Here is an 11065-nt window from a genome sequence, read left to right on the forward strand (position 1 = left end):
AGGCTGAGGCTTAGGGAGCTGACATCCCCACCGCCATCGGCCCTTGACCAGCGAGTGACAGGAGGTGCAGGCCTTCAACCAAAGTGCTCTTATTTCTCCTGCACTAGAGATTGCATTCCTGTTGCTTATTACCCCATTGCGGGGCACAATACAAGTTGAAAAGGAAGGGGCGCCTGGCTGGCTCAGTCGGCCAAGCGGCCGACTCTTGATCTCAGCGCAGGTCATGATCTCAGGATCGTGAGTTCAGGCCCTGCCGTTGGGCTCCATGCTGGGCGTAGAGTCTTCTTGAAAAGGAAAAAAATCACGTTTAGTCCCAGCTGCTCACAGGCAATGGATATTGTTCCAATGAGTGCCGTTCACATAAATACATGCAATTGCTGTCAGACTCCGGCACCCCAGCACTCACCCCAAAATACCTCCCCATTTCTGTCCTGGGAGGGAGCAGCTTCTCCTCCGTAGCGATGACCTGATCGTACGGAGGACATCTGCAGAGATTCCCTAAGAGTCTCTAGTCTCAGTTTCCACAGCTGCCCAAACAGCATCGTTGGCAGCGAGTTTTGTCCACAAGCGTGTTCCAAGGGGCCCCGGGGCTCGGAGTCCTCGGTAGTTAGCAGGGCCGCGTGGCACCGATTTCGCCCGGGGCTGGGTAGAGGCCACTGGCCTGTTGAGCTGGAACCCGGGAGAGGCTCTTGGTCGTCCCTGGGAAGCATCCTCCAGAAGCCCTGGTGGGACTGGTGAACGCTGATTTCCCACAGATACAGTGAATGAAGAACGTTCCCGATGAGGCCCAGACTGCTCCAGGGGCCATCATGTCAGCCCTTGGATGCTCAATTCCTAGGACGGGAGATGGAGGTGGCAGGGCCTTTTGACCTGGGGGCGAAGGGTGGGTGAGGGAGCCAGGTTCTGCCTCCTGCCTCACCTGCCTGTGGATGAGCTTGCAGGTGGACGGGTCCCCCCAGCTCCGCTCACATGAAGGCCAAAGCCAGAGCCATCCTGGGGGCAGGACAGTGGGCCACTCTGTGGAGTGCTAGGAAGTGTACACTGAAGGTTCCTGGTCCGACCCTGGGGCCCAGCCTGCCTCTCGTGGGCGGGGGGGAGCCTCCTTCGCCACAGACCCCAGCGTTTCTCCTGCCCACTTTGGCTGCCCGGTGCGGGGTCGTGGGGATTGAGCGCTGGAGCAACTCCTCACCGAGGCTGTTAGAAACGACGTGAGCACAGGCAGGTTGTCTACCCTCTGAGCCTCGGTCCCCCAGTATGCCATCCTAATAAGGACGATGGTAGATGCCTCGCCTGGGTGCTGAGCAGGGCGTGTCTGCCATACCAGGTGCTCAGCTGTCCTTGTCACGTGTCGGGCCCGGGTGGCTCAGGGAAGGGTCGGGAAGGGTAAGGCTCCCCAGAGAAGGTGCCTGGTGACCTGGCAACACCTGTCCGCGGCACCCACGTGGCTCCAGGTGGCCATGCCCAGGGTGCAGGGTCCAAAGGTAGAAAGGGTAGAAGAACCTAGCCAGGTCGCCCCAGGCAGAGGGGCAGAGTCCTGATGCGGGACCGAGGGGTCTGGAGGTGGAGGGGAGTGGCAGAGCTCTGGCGGGCGGCGGGGCGCCACCAGGAGACTGCGTCCATCAGAATAGCGTCTCTCATGCAACCACAGAAGGTCCCGATGAAGGAGGAGGAAAGGGGATGGGGACGGAATCCAGATGTGTAGCCGTCGGGCCTGTGTGTCGGACGCCCCGTGCGCGGGCAGCCAGAAGGGTGTGCGCCGCGGCCACGCTCGCCTCCCAGCCAACAGCTGGGAGCTGCCTGCGCAGGACAGCGTGGGCTCTAGGGCCACCCTGACGGCTGTAAATAGCCCTGCAAGGAAGAGAGCTTGCCGAGGATCTGCAGGATCCCAGACCAGCTCATTCCGTAGGTTTGTGAGCGTGGTTTGGAGTAAACGCGGCTTCCCCCCGAACCCAGCGCGCCTACGTGCGAACAGCTCCAGAACCGTCCTCGGTCCAGCTCTGTGCTGTGTGTGCCATCTGGGCTCCCCCCTTAGCCATCCCGTCGCTTTATAAAGTGCGCGTCACCAGCCTTCTGAACTGACGTGACAGGTGGGTCCCAACCCGAAGTCAGAAAGGCATCGTTCTCGACTCCAATCTCCTAACCCCGTTTTTATGGGAATAGTTGCGTCCGTAGTGAAAGGATCTTAGGGGACGAGTCTCCACCACGTGGTGGCGCAGACAGACGGGCACCAGATGTACAGACCCTGGGCCTGCCCAGCCACCCAAAGGGCCCGGCAGACCAAGCGGAGAGCAGGAGCTTGAGAAGCCCACAGAGTCACCACACAGGTCCAGGGCTGGGCTGACGGCAGCAGGACTGGGGCCAGGGAGTGAAGGAGCAGAAGGGAGGCTGGAGGGGGTGACGATGGGGTGTTGGAGGGGTGGAGCCCGGGCCGGTTCCCAGGCTCCAGCCTCAGAAGCGCGAGGGGAGCTGACGACCCGATCTGGACTCTCCCACCCAGTCGGGAACAGCATTGGGAAAAGGCATCGTCGTCAAAATCGGAATAGTGGCTTGGGGGGAAACAACCTGAAACCTTGGAAGGGGTTGTGTTGGTCGCACAGAGCGGTCCTCGGACCCTGGAGGTCTTCCTGGAGGAGGAAGCCTTGTGTGGTGCCTTCAAATCAGGCAGGGAGCCGGGGTTGAGGAGAGGATGCACCCCTGCTTTGGAGGTCGAGAGGGAGAAAGAAGCCCGTTCCGGCCCCAGGCAGATGCCTGGCACTAGTTTTAGGACCACCCCGCTGGCCTCCACAGATCATTACCCGGTGGGGACTCTGAGGAGGAAGCCGATGCTCACAGAGCGGAAGTGACTTGACCACAGCCTTCTGGCTAGAAGAGAGTCAGAGGGCGACAGGAAAGAGGGCCTGAACCCACATCCTCCCGTTGGCCACATTGCGTCCGGCTCTGTCTCAGAGAACTCGCGAGAGTCGGGAGCAGGCAGAGGGTGACCAAAGCTGGACAGAGCTGGGCTCCGCGGAACCCTGGGACAAAAGCTCGTTGCCGGCCAGGGAGGGTCAGAGAAGGCTCCTGGGTGGAGGGGCCTCTGCGCTAAGCCTTCAGGGCGGGGGGCAGGAGCGCTGGGAAATCATGGGGGCGTGGCCGGCCCCGGCAGCAGGGGCAGGGGGGAGGCTGGCCGAGGATGCTGAGCGTGGTCCCCCCGCCTGTGTCCCCAGATGAGTGTGGCATCGTGGCCCAGATCTCCGAGCCCCTAGCTGCTGCGGACATCCCCGCCTACTACATCAGTACCTTCAAGTTCGACCACGCGCTGGTGAGTGTCCAGCAAGGCCCCCGGGGCAAGGGCTGCCGGTTCGGGGCTCACGGGTTCTTGCCTCCCCCTGCCCCCTCGCAGGTGCCCGAGGAGAACATCAGTGCCGTCATCAGCGCCCTGAAAGTCAGCCAAGCAGAGAAGCATTAGGAGGGCCTCTTCTGCTCCTCCCTGTCTGCCCCCCCAGGCCTGGGCCCAGCCCCTACCCTGAAGATTCTTCTCGCAGTATTTCTCACAGACTGGAAAATCGGCCCCAGGGTCCCCCAAGAAGGGGCCTCTGGGAGACACCCCCGATTGCTTTCCCTGCCAGGCCCGGGGCCCAAGCCAAGACCTCCCCGTGCCCTCCTGCCTTCCTGGAGCCCCCAGACCCTCCAGAGAACCCCTAACCTCCTCCTCCCCCCACTCCTACTCCAGAAAACGGTGTCCGAGGCCCAGGGAGTTCACAAGCCCACCCACCTTCCCACCTGGCCTTGCCTACAGCTGGGGGCAGATGCTGAAGGAAGCAGGGGCCTCCTACGAAACAATGGGGTTCTGATCCTCACGTCATCTTGGGGAGGGAGCTGGCTGAGTGGGGCTGAGTTCACGGAGCCAGGGGAGGCCCCCGTGAGGACCTGGGGCTGGATGTTGTGGTCGCTGGTCTCTGGATCCATCAGCTCCGGGCTGGTTCCCGCAGAGTGGAGGCCAGTGGGCGGCCCTTGGGTCACGGGCTGGGGCAGCTCTGACAAGCCTGGGTGGGGCCCCCGAGCTGGGGAGGACCCGCGCCACCCAGAATTCCGCCTGCCGTCCAGAGGGCTTCTGCCCCGACTCCCAGCAAGACTGCCAAGGAGGCCCTGTCCAGACCCTCCCCACCGTAAGCACTCACGCCTGGGGGCGGTTCCCAGGAGACCCACCAGCCTGGGGCACGAGCGCCTGTCCCCTGTTGCTTTCTCCGGACCCTACTTGGGCGAGGCAGAGCCTTGGTTTTCCCCAAGCAGGGGCATCCCCAGCATTCTGGACCTGGGGTTTCTTGGGTCACCCCCACTCCCCAGCAGTTGACTAGACCAGCACAGGGTTCCCCCGTTAATCCTGCCCCCCTCCCCTGCCCCACTTTTGGGGGACGTGGAAGGCCTCTGGCCCCCAACTCACCTGCCTGCCTGCCCCTCAGCTGGGGGACTGTGGCACTCATGAGTACTTGACCTGGGGGGCAGCTTATCTGAGCCTTAATAGAGAAACTGTACCGTACGTTTTAGTTTCTTATTTAATATATTTGCGCCCAGGCTGCAGTTTTCAGGGGACGGGGCCTACTGAGTTCTTTTGGGGGGCCCAGAGGCTCAGCGTCACTCGGCTGGTGCCCTGTGGCTCCAGGGACAGGCATGAGAATCGGGAGGTGTCCCAGGAGCGTTGGCCCTCTCTTTGGAGCAGGAAGCTGGCCGCAGAGGTCTGTTGCAAGATCAGGGTCCCCGCCGGGGCACCCCACACGGAGCTGCGCACGCAGCCCCACTGACAGGTGCGCAGGGAGCCGTGGTCCTGTCTGAGCATCAGAGGGGACCCAAAGGCCACAGGGTGGTGGGCAGTCAGGTGGCAGGCCAGCTGAGGTGGCCTTGTACCCCTGGAGGCTGGCCAGGGAGAATGGGGTGAGCCCCCCGTGCCTCCCCTCCCACCGGGGGTGCTTCCCAAGCGAGCTGGACCAGAGGGTCCACTGAGGCTCCCACCCTCCCTGATGCTCCTTCTCGGGCAGCACGGCTGACTTCGGCGCCGTTCCTGAGAAGCTCAGAAGAGAGAGGACGTTCCCTTAGGCCAAGGGCTTGTGTGGGCCCCACTCCCCACCTTCTCCCAGCGTTGTGGGACCCCCTGAGTCCAGGCAGCCCACCACGGAAGAGCCGTGGGTCTGGATCCTTGAAGATGCTCAGGGCCCAAGCACTGATTAGGAACCCACTTCTTTTTTTTTTTTTTTTTTAAGTTAATTCATTTTGCACAAAGCTCCAAAACAACCAAAACGTGTCCACTGCTTGCCGGCTCCAAAACGGGGGCGCACGAGCGGGCAGGGAGGGACCCGAAGCCCTGAGTCCCCTTTCTCTCTCCTTGGAAGGCCTTGATTTTCCGTGGCGCGCCTCTCCAGACTCCCTCCTGTCAGGTCCCTGATGGTGTCACCTCTCCGCCTTCCCTCCCTGCCGAGCAAGTGTGTCGGCGCCGTGACCCCAGAAACGTGTGCTACCCAGACCCCCCCCCCGAGAACGTATCTATTGTACACACCTATAAATACCTGTGTTTTATGTTGATATAGATATATACTGTAAATAGCATATATACTTGAGCAATATATATGTTAATACATGCCATGTGAGCACGCACACGCGTGTGTGCACAGTACGTGGACGCGGACCCCACTGTGTGTGCGCGTGTGTGGGCGTGAGGGCCTCCGCCCGCCGTGTCTGCTCTGCACACAGGCACGTTTTGAGCCACCGTATATTTTTAAATCAAGTATATAGGCAATACCTTATCAGAGAAGCCGTGACTTGAGAGAGAAACAAAACCAGCAGCCCAAGAGCGGAGCCCCCGGAAAGCTGGATTCAGCCCCATCCCGCAGCCCCATTTCCATGGCCAAGGCCCCTGGACACCCTTGTTTGGTCTGGGGGATGGTGGTACGGAGGCAGGAGTGATGGCATTTCTTCTGACTCCACAGCAGAAAGGCCCTCTCCCCGTTGCCCTGAGCCCGAACACCTGGGCAGGGAGGTGGTCCCGCTCCAGCTCTCCACCCAGGGTCCCCCCCCGCACCCCTACATGGTTGTTCTGCGTCTTTTTCACCCGCACGCTTAGAAACCACAGGTTCTTTTCCCAGGCCTCCTCCTGGATACTGGCCCTGTCTAGCCAGAAAAAGGACCAGTGCCCTTGACCTTGTGTCCAGCAGGGGCTGGGCGAGGCCTGGGCCCGAGCAGCCACCTGGAGCTTCCCCTCGCCGCTCCCCTCTCGCTGTCTGCGTGCCCGTGAGGAGCGTAGTCGCAGGGACTTGGTTTCCACGGCAGTTTGGGGGGAAGAATGTCCCCCCCTCCCCCGCCCCCCCCCGGTTTGCTGGGTTGGTGGCTCTCCAGACCCACAGGGCCGAGGCTCTCTTGGCTCTGGCTGGCCAGGCCCGTGGCGGGGGCAGGGAGATGGGGCTCCCGAGCAAGGCTGCCGAGGGGAGGGGTGAGTGGTGGCCCCGGGCCTGCCGCCTGGGCTCTGGGTGTGTGTGGATTTGCCTCTGTGTCACCCCCTGGTAAGAAAAGCCCACGCCAGCTAAAGGCCACGCCTGCCCCATCCCTGCGCGCTACAGAGAAGCGTGACCACCCCTGTCTCTGTGGCTCAACCCTCAGGGTGGGTTCCTCTGGTTCCTGAGAAACAGCTTTCTCCCTCAGCACCCCGACTCACCTCTCAGCACCCCGTCTCGGCGGAGCAGAGGTGGGCGGGGCCAGCGCTGCGCCTCCTTCCTCCATGGGGGGGTCTCCAAAGCCCAGGGCACACATCCAAGCTAAAGAGGTGTGCGGACTTCCCAACCCCGGGATCCAGGGGGTCCAGAGTCTCCCAAGCACCAGCGTTCTCCCCCTTCCACCAACTGCAGGCCACGGGCCCCTGGTGGGACCCAGAGCCGCCTGCTGTGGCCTCCCCCATCAGGCAGCATGGCCTTGGTGACCAGTGCGGTGTCCGGAAGAAGATTCGTGGTCTGGCGAGGCTTGTCCCCTGTGAGGTGACAGAGGATGGGCCTGGAGGTCAGGAGAGAAGGTTCTGGTTTGATGGGTAGGGTGAGGCCCCGGTCCCAAGCCAAGGGCACCAGTCACCTGATAATCAAAGATGAACCCCCCCACCCCACCCCTGACCGGCCCCTCCTGGCCGCATTTCTCAGGCTCACCATTAGGAGTCCCTGGGCCACCCTTCTGGGCCTCTGGATCTGCACGTGGGGACAACTTGGGCCCTTCCCAGCCAGGGCTAAGAGGGGCCTTGAGGATTTCCCAGGCGTCAGCAGAGCACTCCTGTGCTCTGTGACCCAGGAGTTTTTGATGCCACTTCCTGAGTGAAACCTGAGTGGGGGGTAGGCGGAACCTCCCCATAGATCTGTGTCCCCCGTAAGTGGGGGCAGCCGGTCACAGCCGCTGGGAAATAGAGCAGGCGTCTGGCCTGGTGAGCAGAGCTTGAGGGGGGAGGATAATGGAGTCTCCCCCCCACCCCACCCCACCCCCAAAGACACGAGTTTTGGCTTTTCAGGTTTTCCCAGATGCTGTGCTGGTGGAAGGGCTCGGCCTGGAGGGGGCAGTAGCCTCCTTCAAAGGGGCTGCCAGGTGCCGAGCCAACCAAGGTGGCCGCGGGGTGGTCAGCCCAGCTGAGGGCGGGCTTGGGGCGAGAGGCCGGGTGCTCCTGAGGGGAGTTGAGCCCTGTATACCTTTTCCTATCTCAGAGCTCCTCCCAGCTAGTTTTCTCCCCTTCATTTTCAAATTGGAGGCAACACCAGGGCAAGCTTCACTGTCTCTCGTATCCTTTCCTTAGACCCTGGGAGGAAGCCACGGGGTGGGCCGTGGCCTTCAGCTTTGACGTCCACGGCCTCCTGTATGAAACCTGCTCTGTTGAGAAGGCGAGGCCCAGGCGGGGGAGCTGTTGGCCGAGCAGCCTGCTGTCCTTGGGGCCGATGGCACCAGGAGTGGCCCCGGGACAGAGGGAGAGGCCTGCGGCCTGGCCCGTGGCATCCGTGGCTGGGAGGGAGTTTGAGGCTCTTGGATCAAAGGTAGGGGGAGGAGGCCAGGAGTGAGGACAGTGTTGTGTGCTTGGCCACGCGTGCGTTGTGTCCTACACATCCGTGTGTGTGTGAGCACCTCCATGCAGCGCCCAGATCCGAGCCACGGGCCTGGCTCATTCAGTATTTTGAGGCCTCGGGAGCCTTGTCACCCGCGGGCCCCATGGAGTAGGGGTGATGGTGCGTGGGTGGCAGGCCTCGCCCTTGGGACCGCCCCACGTCCTTTGACCTTGTTAAAGCTGCTCGGAGGGGGCGGAGGTGTCCCCAGCAGGGGCCCCAAGGGGCCAGCTCTTCAAAAGCGTCCAGTCCTGAAGACAGTATTCACAGGGAGAGGGTTCAGGTGCGGGCGCCCCTCACCTGCTGGGGGTCCTCTGCAAAGAGCATCCAGTGAAGTTGGGAGACCAGGGTGGGGGATGAGGAACGGGCCAAATTTGGGTCCCAAGACAGGGCAAGCCCAGTGCATTTTCCTGTCCTCTGCCTCAGTTTACCTATCCAGAAAATGGTCCAGGAAGAACTGAGCAGGGCTGGCTCCCCAGCTGGGCGGGATGGGGTGGGGGGAGGGGGCGGACAACACACAAAATCCCAAGTCCTCCTCTTGCTCCATGCCAAAATTATTTCCGTTATCCTGAGATGGGGGTGAGCGGATGTTGGGTGCATGATGGGGCTCTGAGGGGCCTCTGCCCTGCCCAGGGCCTCGCCTTGGGGGTCTGGCCCTCACCTGGCACGCCCTGGGTCACCAGCAGTAGCAATGGCACTTACATCTGTCCCAAGCTCTGGGCAAGGGGGAGCACGGGGCCACCCAACGCCCCAGGGCTCTCACGCTTCTCCCCTCTTTGTTGAAGACACACAAAACCCTCAAGATTCATGTACTGTATGGCGGAGAGAAAAAAAGTACCTAATGTTCCCCCAAAAAAGACAGTATATTTTGTACTTTGTAAAGTGTTAATTAAAACGGAAACAAAAATGGATGTTGGCTGACCAGTGTCTGATTTATCAGGGGGCGACCCGGGACCACATCTGCGGTCTTTCCTTTCCCTGAGCCGCGGTCAGGGTTGGGGGGAGCTCAGGCTGGGGAGGGCTTGGAGGAAGGAGAGCAAGCCTTCCAGCCCAACACCCGGAGCCTGAGAGAAGAAACGCCCGCCCCAGAGCGAGAGGGGCTGTAATAGTTATCTGGTGCTGCGTAACAAGCTGCCCCCAAGCTTCACAGCTTTACAAATGACTGCGTGTGTGTCGCGGTTTACGTGGGTTAGGAATTCGGGAGCAGTTTGAGCAGTTCTGGCTCAGAGCCCTTCGTGAGGCTGCAACCATCTGAAGTCTTGGCCGAGACCGGAGGATCTACTTCCAAAGGCGGTTTATTCACCCTGGCTGTTGGCAGGAAGCCTGTTCCTCTCGGCATGAGTCTCCCCGCGGGGTTGTTTCCTCGCCGTAGGGTGCCTGGCTTCCCCCAGAGCAAGGGATGCGAGGGCCAAGGTAGAAGCCAAAACGGTTTGGCCTCAGAATCCACACACCACCGCCCACCACCCTAAGCTGTGGCCATACAGCCCAGCTCTGATTTGACACAGGAGGAGACCACTCAAGGTCAAGGTCTTGGGGGCCATCTCGGAGACCGGCTACTGTACCCACCATTCCTTCCCAGACCTCTGGCAGAGGTGGGCCTGGGGTTCGGAGGGCCCCATGGAGCAGGACAGAGCTCCTTCCCCAAGCCTGGAGCCCTGCTGTGGACATCACCCCACCCCCACCCCCCAGGAAGGGCTGCCTGGTTCTGGAAGCCCAGGAGCTGATGCCTCCAGACAGGACCCCCTGGCTGCGGGAGCGAGGGCACTTGCCGAGCGTCCCTCCACAAGCCTCTGGCGTCTGGCTCCTTGTCCTCTTGGCAGGTGGGCATTGGGGCTGCCCCGGCAAGAAGGAGGCCCTGGACCTCTGTGGTATTTTCTACGGAAGGCAGGTGTGAGCAGGGCAGGGCTGAAGACCCGTGTCTGCACTTGGCCCCACCCCCACCTCACCCCTGCCCCTGGAGATGGAAGGGGGTGAGCATGGGGCTGGAGCACTCTCCCACCACCCTGAGCCCCAGGAAGCTCTGCTGCTATGAAGGCTTTTCCCTCCGGGATCTGCAGGCTGAGCGCCCTCGGGCCTTCGGACGACGCACTGGAGGCAGGACATCCATGGGGACTCAGGTGCCCGATGCCAGGAGGGACAGTGATGAGGGGACAGAAGTGGAGACACAGGGCGGAAGACAACTGTGGAGAGGGTCTGGCGTGGGGCTGACGCATTCCAGCCAGCCAGGGAGACCGAGTACTAAAAAGTACCCTGGTTGCTGTGTCCAAGATGGCGGTAGTTACTGGAGCTGAATCTTGGGTGGGAGGCTTAAAAATCACTCCTACCTTCAGCAGAGACCCTCCCCAGCACCATCCCTTCCTGGCTTTGAACACCGCTGGTGGGACCCAGGAGGCATGACCTTGACCTTCTGGGGCACTCACACTCCATAAATCAGTAGGTGCTCTGAGATGCCTATTGCACGGAGGTTGGATTTCTGTTCTTCATCCCTGGGGTGACAGGGAACACGGCCCAGCCAGGAGTTTTGGGAAGGAAAATGACAAATCATTTTCAACTTCGACCTGGCTGGTTCCTGTGGCCTCAGCTCACAGCAAGGACTACTCAGTGACCGTTTCACTTTTTTAAGATTTTTATTTAGAAAGAAAGCATGCGCGGGACGGGGTGGGGGGGGCGGTGGGCAGAGGGAGAGGGAGAGAATCCCAAGCAGGCTCCATGCCACCCAGCATGGAGCCCGACTCGGGGCTCGATCCCACAACCCTGAGGTCATGCCCTGAGCTGAGATCAAGAGTCAGATGCTTAACCAACTGAGCCACCCAAGCGCCCCCTGAAGATTTTATTTTTAAGTCCTCTCTACACCCAATGTGGGACTCGAACCCACAACCCCAAGCTCCACCGACTGAGCCAGCCAGGCGCCCAGACCGTTCCACTTCCAACTGCAAAGCCCCCACGTGGCCAGCCCCCTTCCCTGGCTTTGT

General features: G+C 61.3%; 1 protein-coding gene across 2 annotated transcripts in view; it reads left to right on the forward strand.

Annotated features, from left to right (window-relative positions):
• CASTOR2 (cytosolic arginine sensor for mTORC1 subunit 2) overlaps positions 1–6312 on the forward strand; it is a 49847-nt gene extending 43535 nt beyond the window's left edge. For both annotated transcript variants that reach the window (XM_044915129.1, XM_044915128.1), the window contains exons 8-9: positions 3207–3301; positions 3383–6312. In XM_044915129.1, the coding sequence (XP_044771064.1) occupies positions 3207–3301; positions 3383–3448 (161 nt within the window). In that variant the 3' untranslated portion in view covers positions 3449–6312. The remainder of the gene's footprint in view (positions 1–3206; positions 3302–3382) is intronic.
• The last annotated feature ends 4753 nt before the right edge of the window (positions 6313–11065 follow it).

This window comes from Neomonachus schauinslandi, chromosome 5 (assembly GCF_002201575.2).
Source record: "Neomonachus schauinslandi chromosome 5, ASM220157v2, whole genome shotgun sequence".
NCBI lineage: Eukaryota > Metazoa > Chordata > Mammalia > Carnivora > Phocidae > Neomonachus > Neomonachus schauinslandi.